The 20,618-nt window shown below is 41.2% G+C and overlaps 1 protein-coding gene across 3 annotated transcripts in view; it reads right to left on the reverse strand.

The window, feature by feature from the left end:
* Positions 1-664: 664 nt before the first annotated feature.
* The window catches only part of FEZ2 (fasciculation and elongation protein zeta 2), a 45,168-nt gene continuing 25,214 nt past the window's right edge, over positions 665-20,618 (reverse strand). Inside the window, exons 6-9 of one of the 3 annotated variants that reach the window (NM_001193050.2) lie at positions 11,453-11,533; positions 9,074-9,149; positions 4,444-4,509; positions 665-1,621 (exon numbers count right to left, since the gene is read on the reverse strand). In NM_001193050.2, coding sequence (NP_001179979.1) covers positions 1,605-1,621; positions 4,444-4,509; positions 9,074-9,149; positions 11,453-11,533 — 240 coding nt within the window. In that variant the 3' untranslated portion in view covers positions 665-1,604. The remainder of the gene's footprint in view (positions 1,622-4,443; positions 4,510-9,073; positions 9,150-11,452; positions 11,534-20,618) is intronic. The other 2 variants (NM_001205335.1, XR_809638.4) reach the window with 2 other exon arrangements.

A 20,618-nucleotide genomic window follows, 5' to 3' on the forward strand; every position in this document is an offset into this window, starting at 1 on the left:
GATCATAAAAAATAGCATTCTTTTCATACAGTTCAGATGCATCAACTTAAGAAGGAACTATAAACAGACTACTGTTGAGTGGCTTCAGAAGACAGCTCTTTTGCATTTAGTCTGCCCTCTTGTATGGCAGTTCTACTGGTAAGAATCTTCATCAGTTCAAGAGCATGGGACACACTGTTCACATATTCACTATGAAGACACGAGTAAAACAAGGAACCGTCTCCACTTCCACACAGCCCTAGCGCAAGGCTGACATGCTCTGCTGGCATCAAACTCCAAACTGACCTGTTGCCGTCTTCCTGTTTTACTGAGCAGAGCGAGGAACACAGTGGGCTCTGTACACTCAACAGATGTTTTAAGTGGGATCTGAAAAGTCCGATGGCTAATTAGACTCTACTTACATTCATGTTGGTGCTGGGAAGAGGCTGTCAGGAATGCTTCACAGACACAGGAAAAGACAAGACTTATGTCATTCCACAGTAGCTTATCACTATCTGAAAAATGCCCCTCTCCCCGCCCCCGCACCCCCACTTAGCATGAGGCTAATCAAGACTTCACCAGCTCACGCTCTGTAATAAGACAGTGTGTGGAATAGCAAAGGGAGGAATGCAGCATGGTTAAGGGAAGAAAAGTTTAATAAAAACCAAAACTCAAAATTCTCAAATGTATGCTACTTTTTTTCCAACATTTATTAAATGGAATTGACTTGATTGGAACTGGCAAAGGTGTTTCATGACTAGGGATGGATCCATGAGTAGCTGTTCCTAGAATTAGTGCTTGAGGAAAACACAGGCATGAATACAATACGATAGTAACAGGGAGCAGGCACTGCTGCAGCATATGGTTTAAGCACCTTAAAAGACACCAATTCCTTTTAAGGACACTTTTTCACAGACATGTGAAATGAAACATGGGAACCTCGAAAGTTAAACAATTCAAGATTCTGAAAGTGAATGTCAGCTTAATGGTTAAAACTTGAACAATGGTGAGACACGCAGCAAGCCTTAATATCGACCATCTCCAGGTGTTTTGATTTTGACAAAGTATTGAGCCAAGATAATGTATATTATGGTTTCCCTTCTTCCAGAAACCCCAGGTTTCAGTCTCTCTGGACAATACTGGTAGGTAATGTTTATACTGACAGTTCTCTTAAAAAAAAAAAAAAATCAGTGTTGGTTCTTGCCATCACCGAAGAACAGCTATAGTATAAATCTCTCAATGCTTTAATCTAGTTCTTGAGTGAGTGCAGTTTAGATCTAGAAAGCCGTAAAAACTCAGACGTTCTGTCCGTTAATGAAAAATACAGCTGCGTGTGCACAGTGAACATCTCTCCCCCTTACGCTACAGAGCCGGGGAAGAGCTCAGAATTGTTAGTATTTAACAAAAAAAACTCCAGAATCCAAAATAGTGCCATGGTTCTCTCAGTTCAAGATACAAAGAATTAGAGCAGGCATGATCTAGTAATACTGAACCACAAACCCAAGTTCAAGTGTCCTGAGTTTCCAATAGCAGGAAGGTAATAGTAGCCAGCTTTCAGAATAATGCTATAGGAATTGTAGCTTGTTGCCCACGAAGGATAAAGCTGTTCCTGAAGTGATGCTGCCCTATGTAGGACACAGAACTAGAGGAGGAAGAAGAAAAAACTTTTGAATAGAAATGCATATTTTGTATACATTACAAAGATGTATATATATATTTATATACATTTATATGTATATGCATTTTATATACATTCTATATGTATATAAAAAACACCATTAAACAAAATTAAACATTAATACATATCTATAGTAGCATTTTTTTAAAGGTATCAAAGGTTATACCCAAAAACGAAAAGTTTTCTCAAGACACACTGATTAGAATTGTCCAGAAATGAGATGCCAAGAGGTCATGTCTCTCAGGGTACCACTTAGAGATTCAAACCTATAACAGCCTTGTTGGAGGCTTGTAACACGGCAGACAGCTAACTGGTGAAGTCAAAGAAGGAAGCAAGTTTCTGCACACCACTTTCCTCCTATCTTGGATCAGCACAGTGGCAGCCAGAGCTACACTAGCCTTTGGTACAGCTGTTGAGGGCTGGGATAGAGCAGGCTGCAGTGGCGTGATTAAGCAGTTGTGAGAAAGAGAAGCTTAATAGTTCATAAAGCACCCACCCCATCTTAGGTCAAATGAGGCCACTTTTCTACCTTCTTTCACTTGTCACCTTCGCATTGAAATTAAGGTGGTATATGTAGGCAGCCAGGCTTCCCAGGTGGCTATGGGTAAAGAACCCACCTGCCAATGCAGGGGATATACGAGACGTGGGTTTGATCCCTGGGTCAGGAAGATCCCCTGGAGAAGGGCATGGCAACCCACTCCAGTATCCTTGCCTGGAGAATCCCCATGGACAGAGGCGCCTGGTGGGCTACAGTCCATGGGGTCGCAAAGAGTCAGACACGACAAAGCGACTAACACACACACGCAACCCATAGTCACCGGTGTTAAAAACAAGGAGAAAGTCGCACCAAGAAAGGGGATGAAGAGTTTTCCCTTAAACAGACATGACCAAGCGACTCACACACAAACACATAGACACGCCACCCATAGTCACCGGCGTTAAAAACAAGGAGAAAGTCCCACCAAGAAAAGGGATGAAGAGTTCTCCCCTGAACAATACCCCCTTCCCAGGTAAAGTGTTCTACTGATCCCCAAGGAAGAGAAATCACTAACTGGCTGTGGATTTCCAGAGTGGGTGGAAAAGAGCATTCTGAATCGCCTTCTATCACCTTCCCAAGCACGTGAACACCTCTGAGTGTGTTACCCTCCCCTCTTCATTTTCTTAAGCTATCGAGTCACTCCTTAGTCTGAACCCCAGCTTCTTCTCCACCCAGTCCTTACAATACAAAGCCAAGACCACAACACATGGACACAAGCAGCTTGTCAGCAGCTGGTACACTTTACCTAGAGGTGGGCTGGCAGGTGGGGCGGGCAACTGGGTCACCGGGACGGGGCAGTGGGGCGGAGGGGAAGCTTGAGGCAGGGCAGGGTCACAGTTACAGTCCTGGGTTTTCAGGGGAAAAAAGCAAAAATCACTCCCCCACCCCGCCCCCGCCCAAGAGCACTCTGCTCTCTGGGTCATACAATTCTCCCATGAAGTCTGATGATAAAATAGATGGTGTTTGGGAAGCTGGTTCTATCCCTGGCTCTCATGGCAGTACCCTAGCAACCCACTCCAATTGAAACTTAAGACATGTTCTTTATGTGCATCTCATTCCTGATTCACATCTATAAAGAACAAACCTAGAACGATCCAGCTTTCATGCCAGTGGTAGCACAACACAAAAGCAGACAGAGAGGTCAGGCTTTTGTTTTCAGAAAATTGAGAATGCAACAGGAAGAGAAAGCCCTCCATCAGAAAACACGGCTTACTTAAAAACACGATCATGTCAATTTAGTCTTTCCTACCCCCGTTAACCCGTGATACTTAGGTACTATTCCTTTGTGCTAGCTCCTCCTATATCAAGCTGTGATTGAGGAACAGTCCCATCTGAGTTACTGAACATCTCACAGATCCCAAAACTTCTGTTCAGTTAGCAACTCCTGATGGAGAAGAGCGAGAACCCAGAGAAGAAAAGTGTGACCAGAGGAGAGGACTGCTCTCCAGCCTGGACCAAGTACTGTAGGGTGCATCCTATGCTGCCCTGAAAACCTGTTACCTGAAAAACTGGTACTTTCAAAGAGATAACTTCATTCAAAAGTATTAGCTTTGCCTAGAATTAAGTAAGATCTTCAGTCCCTCTATTATCCAAATTTTGTTCTTTCCTCAGCAAAGTAGGTGATGTCATTGAAGTCTCACACAATCTTCTTTGCCTCATCATTGTTCCCATCCTGTGTGGTCCGGATCTCTCGTAAGATCTACGGCTCATTCTTCCCTGCCCTCAGTTTGTGCACATCCGTTCTTTTTCTCTTTCTCCCTGCTTCCCCTATCCCTTACCCTATCCCGTCCAGTCCCTTTGAGATGGTTAACTGGCTTTCATCTGTCCTTCTCCTTCTATTGTCCCCAAGATAGCAGAGGCACCTTTCTCAAATCCTCCCAGTGTCAACACCCAAGACTCACATAATTATAGCAATATCTCCATAATATTTTCTCCACTGCCTTCCTCGATGTTTATAATTTAGCTGTGAAAATTATTTCCAGCCCAGGACCTCAAATAAAAACTAAATTTTATATAACCATGCTTTATTATGCTGGGAGCATAAATAAGTTACATATCTATCCTCATGCTGTAAAATACAATAAAGAAAAGTTGCACATTTAGAAGTTACTTTTCAATCTATTAGCAAGATGATACATTTATTGACTAATCAAAACGTTGCAACTACTGCACATATACTATTCTAAAACTCACCTTTTTACCCCAATATGAAATAAAAAGCTTAAAAAAAAAAAAAGAAAAAACTCACCTTTCAGTATATAGTCTGTTAACAAGCTTGGGACTTTTTCACTATCCTCTTTCATGGCACGGAGAACTGTAAAATAAAAGGAGAAAGAAAACAATGATTTCAAATTCAGACAATCTCTATTATTCTATTATTCTAGCCTTAGTCTTAATTACATGGTATAACCAATTCATGCAAATTGATTATCTTCTGGATGAAAAACTTACAACTGCAAATGGACAAGAATTTATTATAGCTGAATAAGTCCTCATTCAGGTAAGAATATTACAGCTACCTGAGAGCTATTTTCTTGATTTAAAATTTCTAAACAGTGAGGCAGGAAAGGGTTTATTACACAGAGGCTCAGTTTTTGTCTTCATAAATACTGGCAAGCAAGTTACCAAAATGTGCGCTTCTATGAGCTCTGGGAAGGAGAACCTCGGTGCTGAGGTCTAATGAGCTGGAGAAACTTAGAAAAATGAAGAGTTAGCGGCACTCTCCAAGGTGCATTATCTGTCAGCCTCCTCAGAAACTTTTAAAGAAAAGAATAAAATGAAGAACAGACTTCCATCAAGCCAGCACCCTGCCAGGCTGCCTGCTCCTTAAAATGCCAGAGGGACCTGGGTGAGTCAGCCTTATCCGAAAGAGAATCCTTGACAATTTGATCTCTAAGCAAAGACATGATAGAAGACACAGATACTATTATAGTGGTTAAAAAGCATCTAGACCACCTGGGTTCGGATAAACCCAAGAAGAATACTGTCCTTTCACAGTGACTGCCAACTCAAACTCTCTCCGGAGCATCCCCACTGTTCTCCCCCAGACGTGTGACAAGGCAGCCCAGTGCAGCTGCCAGGTTAGCCTTCCTGGGTTTAAAGCCTGGCTCGGCCACTTCCTAGCAGTGGGACTGTGAGCTAGTGACTTAACCACCCAGCTCCTCATCTGTGAAGGGACAATAATAATTAGATTTGTCTCCCAGGGTTATTGTGAGTATGAAGTTACCAATTTAGACATGAAGGGCTTCAAGTAGTGTCTGGCACATAATACACACTATGTAACATGACCATCATTACCATCATAACCAACAATGTTCTAATTCTTATTATAGCTATTATTGCACCTCCAATAGCTCTTATGAGGAAGGCTACATATCTAAATGCTGACTGTCTCCACAGGGCTTCCCCTGCAGTATATCTACAGGTAGGAATGGCAGAGGCTCAGATTCTCCCCAAAATTTTCAAGAGACAAACTCTTTTAAATGTTCGTAGTAAAGGTCATCCTTCCATCTACTATACTGATATAGTATATTAACTTGGATACTCATTACACACTGTACATACTCTCGCTCACCCCAAATGCCAAGTTGTGTCAGTCTACAAAGACATCGTCTAAGACTCTGTGCCTAGGGCATTTTGATGTGGAAATTATGTAGACTTTGGTTTGGCCAAGTATGTGCTAGTCCTTGATCTGAGAAGTTGAGATTCCTCAGCAGTTCCTGGCAGTATTTCTGTTCCCTTCTTAGAGAAATACTTGTGTTCAGTATTTCTGTTTTCAATCATATTTTAGATTTGTTTTCAGTTCTACATAAAATCACACACCAAAAGCCAGCATTACTAAAAAGCACAGTAGACTGGGAATTACAAGAGGTGGCTCTGTAATTAGCCACTCTCCTAGTGGAAGCACAGAGTCTTAACCACTGGACCACCAGGGAGTCCCTGCTACGTGGCCTTGGACACTCGTAACTTCTTCCTGAAGCATAGCGGACTGGGCACCCACTTAATCCGTGAATTCTTCTAGACAGACTGGCATCACATAAGCTTGAAATGTTTTGAAGTTTTGTTCAAAGGAAAGAATATGTCAATCCTAAAATTCCAATAAAAAATTCATTAATTCTAAAAAAAAAAAAAAAAAGCTTCCAGTTGGCAGGCAGGCTGCTTGCAAATAACACACTTCTTTCCTCAAGGCCCCTCTACCTATGCCTCCATAGCCCCAAGTTCCAAAATCCAGATCACCATTAATATCCACTCCTGTGATGTTCTCTCATATGGCTCCCTCTTTAATTTACAGTCACCACAAACATTTATGATTAGAAAAAACCTAACAGGTGAGCAAATTCAATCCTTTCAAGAAAAACAAGGCCAAGTGATTGACTTGTACCAAACTATTCCTTCTCCAGGGGATCTTCCCGACCCAGGGATCGAACCCAGGTCTCCCGCATTGTAGACAGACGCTTTACCGCCTAAGCCACCAGGGAAGTCCATTAATCTATTTGCTATGAGGTAAATAGAGCAAATATGTTAATCCTAATTTTTCACTGTGACCAACCGAGATGCCTGTAAATAACAGGGACAGAACCAGAATTTAGGGCTCATTTATAGCTATTATAGATACACATTATATTGAATGTCTCTTAAGTCTAACAAATTATTTTTTAAAATGCAAGCCCATTGAAGATGGAATATTTTTGTCTGCTTTGTTCACTGTAGTATCCCAAGTGCCCAGAACAGCATGGCCCAGGGTCGGCCTTCAGTAAATGCTTGCTTAGTGAATAAGTACTGAAAATATTATCATCAATTTATTTTCTACCTGTAACTACCTACCTTCATCTCTGCATTCCTAAGAAAGGAGTGTTTCAGGCTGCACTTCTAAGTCTTTCCTACTGAGATACTGTCAGTCATATTAATATAAGATCCATGAAACACTTATTTTACTGAATATTCTTAAATATACCATAGGTGATGGAAAATTAAGTTACATTTTCTTCCCCAAAAAGTTCAGCTTGTAAATGTTTCAAAATTCTTCACAGAGCTAGAACAAATAATTTCACAATTTGTATGGAAATACAAAAAACCTCAAATAGCCAAAGCAATCTTGAGAAAGAAAAATGGAACTGGAGGAATCAACCTGCCTGACTTCAGGCTCTACTACAAAGCCACAGTCATCAAGACAGCATGGTACTGGCACAAAGACAGAAATATAGATCAATGGAACAAAATAGAAAGCCCAGAGATAAATCCACGCACCTATGACACCTTATCTTTGACAAAGGAGGCAAGAATATACAATGGATTAAAGACAATCTCTTTAACAAGTGGCGCTGGGAAAACTGGTCAACCACTTGTAAAAGAATGAAACTAGAGCACTTTCTAACACCATACACAAAAATAAACTCAAAATGGATTAAAGATCTCAACGTAAGACCAGAAACTATAAAACTCCTAGAGGAGAACATAGGCAAAACACTCTCCGACATACATCACAGCAGGATCCTCTATGACCCACCTCCCAGAATATTGGAAATAAAAGCAAAAATAAACAAATGGTACCTAATTAAACTTAAAAGCTTCTGCACAACAAAGGAAACTATACGCAAGGTGAAAAGGCAGCCTTCAGAATGGGAGAAAATAATAGCAAATGAAGCAACTGACAAACAACTAATCTCAAAAATATACAAGCAACTCCTGCAGCTCAATTCCAGAAAAATAAATGACCCAATCAAAAAATGGGCCAAAGAACTAAATAGACATTTCTCCAAAGACGACACAGATGGCTAACAAACACATGAAAAGATGCTCAACATCACTCATTATCAGAGAAATGCAAATCAAAACCACTATGAGGTACCATTTCACGCCAGTCAGAATGGCTGTGATCCAAATGTCTATAAGCAATAAATGCTGGAGAGCGTGTGGAGAAAAGGGAACCCTCTTATACTGTTGATGGGAATGCAAACTAGTACAGCCACTATGGAGAACAGTGTGGAGATTCCTTAAAAAACTGGAAACAGAACTGCCTTATGATCCAGCAATCCCACTGCTGGGCATACACACTGAGGAAACCAGAACTGAAAGAGACACGTGTACCCCAATGTTCATCGCAGCACTGTTTATAATAGCTAGGACATGGAAGCAACCTAGATGTCCATCAGCAGATGAATGGATAAGAAAGCTGTGGTACATATACACAATGGAGTATTACTCAGTCATTAAAAAGAATGCATTTGAATCAGTTGTAATGAGGTGGATGAAACTGGAGCCTATTATACAGAGTGAAGTAAGCCAGAAAGAAAAACACCAATACACTATACTAACGCATATATATGGAAATTAGAAAGATGGTAACAATAACCCTGTATACGAGACAGCAAAAGAGACATTGATGTATAGAACAGTCTTTTGGACCCTGTGGGAGAGGGAGAGGGTGGGATGATTTGGGAGAATGGCATTGAAACATGTATAATATCATATATCAAACAAGTCGCCAGTCCAGGTTCGATGCACGATACTGGATGTTTGGGGCTGGTGCACTGGGACGACCCAGAGGGATGGTATGGGGAGGGAGGAGGGAGGAGGGTTCAGGATGGGGAACACATGTATACCTGTGGCGGATTCATTTTGATATATGGCAAAACCAATACAATATTGTAAAGTTAAAAAATAAAATAAAGAAAATCAGGAAAAATACAAATCAGCTCTAGAGTGAGAGTTGGATTTGATGTCACAGCCATTTACGTTTTCCTTTTCGAAAGAATAAATGATGAGATCCATCATATGCTACCCTAAATTGACAAAATAAAACATCAGCAACAATTAAAATAAGTGTTCAGAATCAGCAAAAGTAAATAAGGTAACAGTTTAATTTCATCTTTGCTTACTTTTTGTTAATATCTGAAGATCTTCAACAGATGGTGGTCCATTTTTTTTCTCATAAGGAATGACTGTTGTCAAGTACTGCCAAGTTAAAAAAAAAAAAAAGTCACTTGAATCTGCATTCCCTTCTCTGTAAAAATGTGATATAGTTACTAGAAGGTTTGTTTTGTAACATGAAACATGAGCCACTTTAACAATGAACACAGGTATCTTACTATCTCAACCGGAGCTCATTTTTTTTGCCCACCTCTATTTCATACAAGCCCACTGTTTACATAAATATCTACTCTCTCTCCTTTCAGTTACTGAAAATTTCACAGAAGGAGGTGTGGGAGGGTGATCTGCCCAATTTGTTCATTGTTAAAGTGAAGTCTTATCTAACATTCTCCTTGCATATTTCAACACATTTTTGAAATGGTAATTTAAATGCAACTACATAACCATTCTGCATAACAAAGTAGTTCCCAGCAGTTAAATGATTGTTTCAGACCATTTTTTCCTGGTTGAACAATACAGTCACATGGGTAAGTTGACAATTTTAAAAGTGCATTCCAGCTTTCTCCAAAAGCTAAAACAGAAAAACTCAAGTAATTTTAGAGATGCATTACTGTTATTTTAAATTATTGTGTAAGTAGTTATAAATGCGTAAAGGTATTAAAGGAAAAGAGCAAAGTGAAGAAAGAGAAACGGGCCTAATAAATAATGAAAATTCATGTCTGATATTGAGACAACTCTCCGGTTCTCTACTATAAGGCTCACAAGTATCACTAATGTTCTATAACTATGTCCCATGAAAGCATAATCTAAAACTTATTGTCCAGATTCTCTTCTGACCACTCCACCAAAAAAAAATGTATAGCTCAATGTATTTTGCATGTGTTTATCTAGAGATCTGCTAGTTTGTTTTTTTTAACTTGGAATCTCCAGGTGCACCCAATATTTAGCCCCAGTCCTGACTCTCAGCTCTATTCCTAATCCTCTTTGAGCAATTTTATCCCATGCATAATCAAAAAACAAAATAGAACTGCTTAACAATAACTGCTTACAATGAATTAGTCAATATTTAAGAAACTTAATTTCCACCATCTTTTTGGTGTAGGCCTCTGCAAGGTGATGCCCAGTTGTATAACCGAAAACGTTTCTTTGTAAAGAATACCCAGGAAGCCAGAAACATGTCCTTCTGGGGCATCACTAATAGCATGCAAGTCAGGCCACTTGAAGGAGGACCAGGAAGCCACATGTGGCATGCGTGCTGTCTGACCACACTTTCAGGCCTTCCTGCCCCACTCCCACATGCTGGGTCAGTTTGGAAGGTATTCTGCTATTTTGTGAGTTTGAGAAGTGAGAGGCATTAAAATTAAAAAAAAAAAAAAAATCAACCGTCCCTTAATGGAGCCCACTTCTGAGTTGCAAATGCCAGTGTGATGAATTATTTCAAGTTGGTTATTTCTCTTCTTGAGCAAAGCAGTTATTTCTCTTCTTAAGCAAAGCAGAACTATCTGCGGTAAAAGCCTAGGCTCAAATGCCTTACTCTGATAAACTGCCTACGAGCTATATACACTCTGCGGACTTTCCCAATCTTCACTTATGAAGTAAAGAAGTTTTCTTTTTAATGTGAAGGTTTCAATTGTGAAAGGTAATACTAAGCACACTCAATATAGATGTGTTTCCTATGCTCGTGACATTCCTTAAGTCATTATATTAAAAAAAAAAAGTTAATATAACTAACACTATAAATAACATTACACATTTTACTATATATTTATATCCATGGGTGATTTTATACTAATAATCTCTCATGCCTCATTCAGGGGACAATGGAGTTGACTGGCCACATGATACATCTTAAAAACAAATGAATTTCATTTAAAAGTAGGTAAATTCTAGACAGTTTGACCTAGAACTATAGTCTAAATGATACCAACATCTGGCTTTCCTTCCCCGCCAATGAGATCTTGTTTCTTTTTTTTTTTTAATTTTATTTTTAAACTTTACATAATTGTATTAGTTTTGCCAAATATCAAAAGAGATCTTGTTTCTTAAACGTTCAGAATTACAGTAGCATATTCTAGTTTAGTTATTTTCACAACTATATATTCTATGCATGCAATTCATTAAATCAATACATTCATATCTGTTTAAAAGTAAGAGTGAAAAATAGAGCTCTAAAACATGTATTAAGAATGCATTTATTGTCCAATTTGAAAAATGCTTTTTCCTAAAGGGAAATACTATGCTTTATCAAGGCTGTAAATATAATGAACTTTCATTTCTCTCGTTTAAGCAATAGTCTTAGTAAATTAGTAAGACTGCCAGCTTTCAGGACCTTAACTTACACAGCGAATGAAAAAGCAGAGAATGAGAAAATAAGGATAACTGAGCACCTGTTTCTCTCCACCTGAATTTCCAAAGGTGTGGCGGAGGCCATTCTGAATGACATTTGAGATCCCTTCCATGCTGAAGCGCTAAAGGCAGCGATAAACGGCCCGGAAGAAAAGGACAGGGAAAGAAGTTCAGAGACTATTAGTAAGAACGTCCCACGATGACTTATGCGCCCGAGAGGCAAGCAGTTAGAAAACGCCACCAACTCATTCAGATAAAGCAAACAAAATCATGCTTTTTTAAAATGCTTTTGCTTTCATCTTTGCAAGTCAAATGCAAAAGCAACTATGTTTATGCTACTATATGTGTGAAGATATGTCCTGAAGTAGCTGATCAGTAAATCTGCTCCAATACAAACTCTGTAAGTTGTACAGGTATTTGTTTGATGCAAAATTTGCCACATGACTTTAAAGATACCTTTTGATATTGTTTACCTATATTTTTTCAAAAGTCTGAAAACTTAACACTAACAGTATGCATATTTTCAGTCTAAGTTTGCATATTTCTACTATAGGCCTGGAGAAGAGTAACATAACATTTGGCAAATGGTAACGCTGTTACTCAGAGCATTGGTTATGGCTTCCCACTCACTCTGCAAGCCACCTGCCACTGCCTTGGTGCAGAAAATGCGAACTGGAGGAACGCATATGCTCTCTCTTCCTGGAGAGCAGAGTGGATCCCACGTGCCAGCACAGCCCCCTAAGATTTCCACCGACTTTTCCATTCTGTTTCTAGAAAACAATTCTCGCTTCTTTCTCCCAGCAACTCCAAGACTTCCTAGAACCTGCTGTGCGGGAAAAGGAACATTGTTTCCCTACACTACTCATCTTGATGTGTAACCCAGTCTACAAACTCGTCAGACGGTGGAAAGAGTCCGGGGCACCTCTGTGGCTGCTGAGTTAAAGGACTGTGATGGATCCTCTTACAGCATGACTAATCAAGGAGAAAGGCATTCTGAAGCGGAAGCTCAGTCCTGATTCACCGGATGCTTCCTTCCCCTGGAATTTTATGGGGGTGAGTTGTGTCAGTAAATACATCTGAGGTGTCAACATAAAGAATATTTTACTAGGCCCTACGGACCAGAAAAAAAGGGAACCAAGGCAATGGTCTCTACCCTCAAGAAACGCAAAGTGTAGCTCAGTGATTCCTAAGGCATGGTCCAGGGTCAAACCCACCTCTATCCCAGGAAGCCTGAAACCCTTTCAGGGGTCAAAGGGTTCAAAATTATTTTCTTAGAAAATACTAAGATATATATACTAAGTATAATATATATACTCAGATATAATTCTTACTCTCACTCTCTCATGATTTAAAGTACAATATTTAAAATGACAGACTAGATGCAGAAGCAGATTTGAGAATCTAGCTGTCTTCGATTAAGTCAGGTATTGAGACTGGAAAAAACGCATAGCCGTGCCATTTTTCTTAATCTTTTTACATAGTTATTTCTCATAAAAAATAAGCTATTTACATAAGCGTGAGTAATTTTCTTATTTGTATTTTCCCCATTTTCCTGTTGGTTTTTTACATGGATTTTTAAAAGTCAGCTATGTATATACACATATCCCCTCCTAATGGACCTCCCTCCACTCCCCAATTCCCACCCCACCCCTGTAGGTCATCACAAAGCACCCAGTTGAGCTCCCCTTATTGGTATTTTTAAATGAGTTAATATGTTAAATTTTTCAGTTTTAACTTCTAATACAGTAAAAAGCAATATAATCTTTATAAACAAAAGGTCTTTGGAGTCTTCAGTGAATTTTTAGAGTATAAAGAAGTCCACACAACAAAAAGCTGAGAAATACCAAAAGGTTTCATCTTTGAAGAAGCTCAATGCCTTTGTATCAATCACATACTCGATGGTGCTTCTGAAAATCCAAGTACTTCATGTGAGTTTGTCCAACTACATCTCTCCTCTAACCCTGTCCTTCCAGGATCTCTACACTTCACTTTGTCTCAGTAAGAATCAAATGTCTGGTTAAGATACCCCCACTAAACATACTGTTAACTTTGCTGGCAGCATTAACTCTTCCTTTTGATGAATTGCTGCTAAGCTGCTAAGTCACTTCAGTCGTTTCCGACTCTGTGTGACCCCATAGACGGCAGCCCACCAGGCTCCCCCGTCCCTGGGATTCTCCAGGCAAGAACACTGGAGTGGGTTGCCATTTCCTTCTCCAATGCATGAACGTGAAAAGTGAAAGTGAAGTCTCTCAGTCGTGTCTGACTCTTTGTGACCCCATGGACTGCAGCCTACCAGGCTCCTCTGTCCATGGGATTTCCAGGCAAGAGTACTGGAGTGGGGTGCCATTGCCTTCTCCATTTGATGAATTAGGTTAGTATTAAAGTGAAAGGCGCTCAGTCGTGTCTGACTCTTTGCAACCCCATGGACTATATAATCCATGGAATTCTCCAGGCCAGAATGCTGGAGCAGGTAGCCGTTCCCTTCTCCAGGGAATCTTCCCAACCCAGGGATCAAACCCAGGTCTCCCCCATTGCAGGCAGATTCTTTACCAGCTATGCCACAAAGGAAGCCCAAGAATACTGGAGTGGGTAGCCTATCCCTTATCCAGAGGATCTTCCTGACCCAGGAATTGAACAGGGGTCTCCCGCATTGCAGGCGGATTCTTTACCAACTAAGCTATCAGGGAAGGTTAGTATTAACACCTCCAGATAATCATGTCTGTAGATTTCTCACACTATCATATAATTTGTTCACATTTTTTTAAACAGATTATCAAAAGAAAGGACTTCTTAGGACCCAGCATCTATGATAAAACTCTTTTCAAATAAATTATGTCTATCAAATGTAGACATGTTCAACTGTTCCTTTCAAAAGCAACAAAGAGAAAAAATACTTAATTTTCTATATTACTTCACTCTACTACCTACAGGCATGTTAAAGTCAGAGAGAAATTCAGAAAACCTCAAGCAAAACATTTTAGAATCAATGTATCAGAAAACTAAGGTATACTTCACATTTAAACAGAGCATTCTAAAAACACTATCTTGGGACTTCCCTGGGGGTCCAGTGGTTAAGAATACACCTGCCAAGGCAGGCAACATGAGTTCGATCTCTGGCCCTGGAACTAAGATTTCACATACCACAAGACAACTAAGCCTGCACGCCCCAGAGCCCATGCTCTGCAACAAGAGAAGCCATCAGGATGAGAAAACTGCTCTTCGCAACTAGAGAAAGCCTGCGTGCAGCAACAAAAACCCAACACAGCCCAAAATAAAGAAATAAATGAAATTTAAAAATAAAAACACAGTCTTTACTTTTCCAATTGGAAACCTAATTTCCATCCCTTGGTAGGAGGGGAAGGGGGGAGTTAGTTTATGCAAATTTTTAAATTCTTAAACAAAGTTAAATCTATTAAATGTCCAGTTTTGGATATTACTGAGCCATTTCAACTGCCAACAGCCTGCGTTATCTATGAAAGATGGCTTTCCTGCAACCAGGTTGAGTGAAAGTGAATGAAAGTGCAACCACGTGAAGTCAGAGTAACTTAAAAAAATACAAAAATAACAGGTGATCTTGCCCAAAGAAGTTTATAGTAAAGGAACTCCCTGTAGAATCCTTGCCCTCGTGGCTGGTGGCAGCTGAGTCAGTAACTATGGGCAGTTAGGCCCCAGCAGACCCTGACCAAGCAGGCAACATTGCAGCCAGTAAGGCTCCACTGGGAAAATGACAGAACAAGAAAAATCAGAACATTCGGGGAAGTAAAAAGAAACTGTCTGAAAGATACGCCTCCCCACCTCCAGCTGCCATCAACCCTCACCTCCCCAGGAACCACTGAGTAACAAATGTCTCCCCCGACTGCATGTTCAAACTCCACGTCTCTGCGAGCCCTTTCCCACTGCTGCGCATGCCTGCTCAGCTGTGTCGGACCCTTTGCGACCCCGTGGACTGCAGCCCACCAGGCTCCTCTGCCCATGGGACTCTGCAGGCAAGAATACTGGAGTGGGTTGTCATTCCCTTCTCCAGGGGATCTTCCTGACCCAGGGACTGAACTGGAGTTTCCAGTGTCTCCTCCATGAGTAGGTGGACTCCCACCATTACCACCTTTAAATTCTCAAACCCTCAACCTCTCTTTCCCTGGGGTTTCCAGAAACAACTCTTCCCAGCATCATTGCTGTGATGCTGAAGGCTGCGGACACCCTTTAGATCTCTTGGAGACATTCAGTAATTTCTCCTCCTTCTTCCCTGGATTTCTAGATACCACACTCTCCCAGGGTCCCGCTGCCTCTGGGTTGCTTCTTCTGTGAGAAGCCTCTTCTTCTGCTCACCTCTTACATACTGGTGTCTCCCCAGAACTGTGTCCCTGTCTTTCTTCTCATGCACACTCTGCTTTTTCCACTTCAACTTCTGCCTCTGGAGATCCACCACTCCACTATACCAAGTGCTTAGAACACAGTCTGGCACAAAGGAAGCTTGAGAAACACTAGCTGCCTTTATTATAATCTCCTTCCTGGGTTTATGTTTAGTGGCCTATTGGACATCTCTACTTAAACATTCCAAAAAAACGTGTCATACCCAAGACCAAATTCATCTTCCTCTCCCTCACCAAAAAATGTTTTTACTAAAAGCCTATTTTTCCCTCAGCATTCTACACCTCTCTCCTTCATTTACTCAATCTTTCAAAAAATATACGGAGCCACATATTATTCCACGTATTAAGGATTCAAAGTGAACACATCAGACAAGGTCCCTCGTACCCTTGTGACCTGACATTCCAGGCTAAGAGGAGCAGGAAAAGTTAACAGAAGTAAAGGAACCAGATGACGACAGATAATGCACACCCTGCCAATAGCTACAACAATTAAAAACTGGATGCCTACTTTACACTGAGAATGCAGAGAAAAGTTCTCCTAGGAGGTGACGTGTGAGCTGAGACATGAATTATACACCCACCCAGATGAGCTACAAAGGACAATGGAGAGGAGAGCCTCTCAAAGCAAAACCAAAAGGCGTCCTGTTATCCTCTCCAGCAGGATGTGAAACTGTGGCTACTGAGTGTTTCCATCCTCCCTTCCTTCCATAAGAAGGTGTTACTGCACTGGCCCTGTCCTCTCTCCATCCATGTGTGCTGGAGATGCTGGAATGGGAGGCTCACTCTTTGTACCCCAAGCGGCTGCACCATCCAGAGCCGACGGGAAGGACAGACATCCCCCAAGGGCTCTGCCTGTTGCAGTTCCTGTTGAAGAGACCTGCATGTCTGTGTCTATGCCACCGCAAGGCAGAAATCAACAACCCGACTCTGGTTCCTCCCTTCCCCAGTGTCCCGACAGATTTGAGCCCCTTAAGATCTGTACAATTCAACTATTCTCCCATCGCTGTCACTTCCTTGACTCATTTCTTACTCAATGATAGCAAGAGCCCCCAAATCAATTCCGTAGCTCTAGCTGTCTCCTTCCAATCAATGCTCACTGAAACACCAAATTTAACCTTCCAAGAGACAAATCTGAACATGTAACCAGCAACTTAAAACCTGTCCTGGGTTTCTTACAGCCTTTAAATAAGGGCCAAATGCTATAGTGTAGCATTCAAAGCCCTCCATTCTCTGGCTTCCACTTTGCTATTCCTCACCCTCTTTTTCTTGATTTACCTCCCTCAACTTCTAGCCACAATGAACAACAACCTTCAGTTCCCCAGGGGCTCCTGTCACCTCCTCCAGGGGGATGTCCATACCACCCCCTCTGCTCGGTGTGCCTGTCCCCTCCTTCCCTTACCTGTCCTCAGGACTCAATTCAGACCTCTAAACCAAACTACGAGTGACAATAAAGTACGCCTCCACCACCGGGCAGTACCAGGCAGAGAAGACACTAAAGACATGGAAGCTGTTTTGAACATAGCAATTAGCACCTATCCCTGGGTTTCTCAACCTTGACACTGCTGACGCTAGGGTCAGATGGGTGATTCTCTGCCGAGACAGCAGTCCTGTGGGCTGTAGGATGCTGAGTGGCATCTCTGGCCTCTACTCAGCAGGATGCCCAGGACACCACCCCCCATCCCCCCAAGCTGTGACTCTGCCAACGTTTTCAGACTTGCCTGATGTCTCCTGGGGGGCCTGGCTGAGAACCACTGCGTGTGCCTTGGATGGTTTGTCAGTAGATCCCCAGCACACAGGCAGCATGCCCCTAGACGAAAGGGTTCACTCTGCATCCTTAATACCCATGCCTGGCACATAATTAAGAGATCAATATATGTTTGTCTAATAGCCCTAAATGAAAAGATAAAAATTTATTTGCCACTCAGATGAACCTTGAAGGAATTATGCTAAGTGAAGTCAGTCTTTCTCTAAGACAAATACTATATGATCTCACCATAGAGGAATCTTAAAATAAAAACCTGAACTCATAGAAAAAAAGAGATCAGACCTGTGATTACCAGAGATGGAGGGTGAGGGGAGAGGGGACTGGAGGAAAGAGGTCAACAGGTATAAGCTTCCAGCTGTGAGACGAAAGCACTAGCGAGGGAACGCACAACACGGCGGTTCTACCTAACACTCTCACAGGGCACGTGAGAGTGAATCCTGCAAAAATGGAAACCTCTTGTCTCTTTTCTTTCCTTTCACTGTATCTATATGAGAAGACAGATGCTAGCTAATCGTATTATGGTAATCATTTCACCACATACATACACCAAACCTTCACGCTGTATACCTCAGCCTTACACAGCAATGTGTGGCCTTTATTTCCCAATAAAAGAAAAAAAGTGATTTTTTTAAAAAGTGAGGATGAGGCACAAGATCTAAAGAAGAAAGAGTGCAGAAAGAAAAAAGAAAGTTTCGGTCAAGTTTTCATAAATCACTCCATCTCACAGTCTTTAAGGAGAGAAACAATATCAGAGACACCTTCATGCCCACAAAGCACAAAGCCATCCTCACGCATGCAGGGGGCACCTGATGGACCGTCACTGGCTTCAACTGCAAAATTTTCAGCGATCACCAGTGAAATACTTCCAGATTTTATATTTTTTTAAATAAACCAGGAATCACACCTTAGTCAAAAGTATTTGGAATCAGAAAATTTTTCAACAGTGTTCTTGGATAGAAAAATGTTGGACTAGAAATCAGAGATCGGGCTCTTGCCCAGCTTTGCCACTAATTGTGTGACATGACAGCAGTCCCTGAGCCTACAAAGGCCTGTCTCCTCATCTGTGAAGCGGAGGATTAAAGATGTCATTTTTAAAGGTCTTATTTGTAACTTCCAAGAAGATACATGATTTTTTAAGAAGGCAAGTCAAAGCCACGCATATGCACATACGCACGGACACCGAACAGTACGAGACTAAAAGACATAAGGCCATGACGTAAGCACTCCGCAATGACAGACTGCCCAGCCAGATGACACGTTCAGAGCCACCAACTCCAGTGGCTTCCTTATTCTTCTGCAGACACGAGTACATTTTGGAGATAAATTCTAGGTCTTTAGGTTCTCTATTCCCATGATATGTCCCGCGCCTGTGTCATGGCAAGCATTTATAAACATCTGCTAAGCCGAAGACGCAACACCTAAGACCAGTCTTAGAGCCTCGGATAACCATAGCAGGGGGCCTCTTGATTTCTAGCAGGAGAGAAACTTTTTTTTAAACAAGTTAAAAGGCAAAAGTAATCTAAAGGTGAATAGAAGAAAGAAGATATTACAAGATATAAGGTTATTTGTCAAAGGAGTGAATGGTGGAGTTCTGGCAAAGTCCACTGAAGAGCCTGAGAGGTCAATGTGAGATCAATGAGATAAAATCATTGTGTTGACATGGTTTGTAAAACAGTGGAGTGACTAAGAAATCTGAAATCCCTAGGATAATGAAAGAGTAGCAAGTAGAAGAAGATTAATGAACGAGACTGGAGAGACTACTGGTAAAACAAGAAGGAAAAGGGCAAGAGCCCCCACAGAGCGCACAATAGATTCTGCTTTACGGCTGCCCAATAAATTCCAAAAACAATACACTCTCTTGGAAGGCAAAATGAATTTTGAAAAAGATAAGACCTCAGAGGCAGATTAAATTTACTTTTGAGTAAAACATCACCTCATTTAGGAACACTGCATTTATATGCTTAAGAGCAGATGCGGTGTTATTAGGTACTTATGGTACTTAACTGGGCCGGTGAGAAGACTTTCTCTGTGCTTAAATTTTATAAGTAGGAAGAGGGAGGAGGAGAGAAATGGAAGGAAGGAGGAAGAGAAATGAAAAGAGGGAAGAAGAGAGGCATTTCTCTGTTGAACATTTCTCAGATGAAAGTGCAAGAGCCATGTCAAAGTATGACAAAAGTAAGTCTCAAGGTTACAAATGTTTGGTGAAACAAAGGACATTCAATAAAGGGCTGTTACAATTTAATTAAAATAAACAACAGCAGTGTTAAGATGTCAAAAATGCCTCCATGTAATCCACCATTTCTAGATTGGAAGGACCCAAACTTTCAAATTCAAAATGAAGTGCTGGTGAAGGTTCTGTGAGTCTAAAATTATTTTGTAATCGATCCACCACATCTTAATGAAGGTGTAAATAGCTCTGTAAAATGCCCTTCTCAGGATGGAAATTTTGATGGGAGCCCATTTATAAGCAGGAAAATGATTAAGCGTTACAGTATTCACTTTATTGTTCCCCTCACTGCTGACAAAGTGCCAAAGTAACAAGGCAAGGACAGGAGAAGGGGTTTACCGAGTTCAGGGCCTTGGTCACCTGGTTTATACTGAGAATACTCACGACTGCCTCATGACTGCTTCCTTCCTTGGCATGAGTATATACTAAAGTTTCAAAGTCAGTCATTCTCTGGAAATTTTTCTCAGACAAAAACAGGAGCAACAAAGTGTAAACAAGATATAGAAGGTTAAAAAAAAAATCTGTAAAAATCTAAAAGACAAAGAAATGAGCCAAGCCCTCCAGGCCCATCCACATCACCCCGCACAGCTCACAACTGGAGAACCCAGAGCCACAGGTCCCCCACCTCTGTACAGTCTGTTCATCTGCACTCCAGTGCACACTGGTTCTGTGAGCCAAGTTCTCTGTTGAGCTTTCGTTTACCCATTTAAGAAATGGCAGCAATATGGCTCAAGCGGTAAAGAATCCGTCTGCAATGCTAGAGACATGGGTTTGATCCCTGGGTCTGGGAAGATCCCCTGAAAGAGGAAACAGTAACCCACTCCAGTATTCTTGCCTGGAGAATC

Source organism: Bos taurus, chromosome 11 (assembly GCF_002263795.3).
Source record: "Bos taurus isolate L1 Dominette 01449 registration number 42190680 breed Hereford chromosome 11, ARS-UCD2.0, whole genome shotgun sequence".
Lineage (NCBI taxonomy): Eukaryota > Metazoa > Chordata > Mammalia > Artiodactyla > Bovidae > Bos > Bos taurus.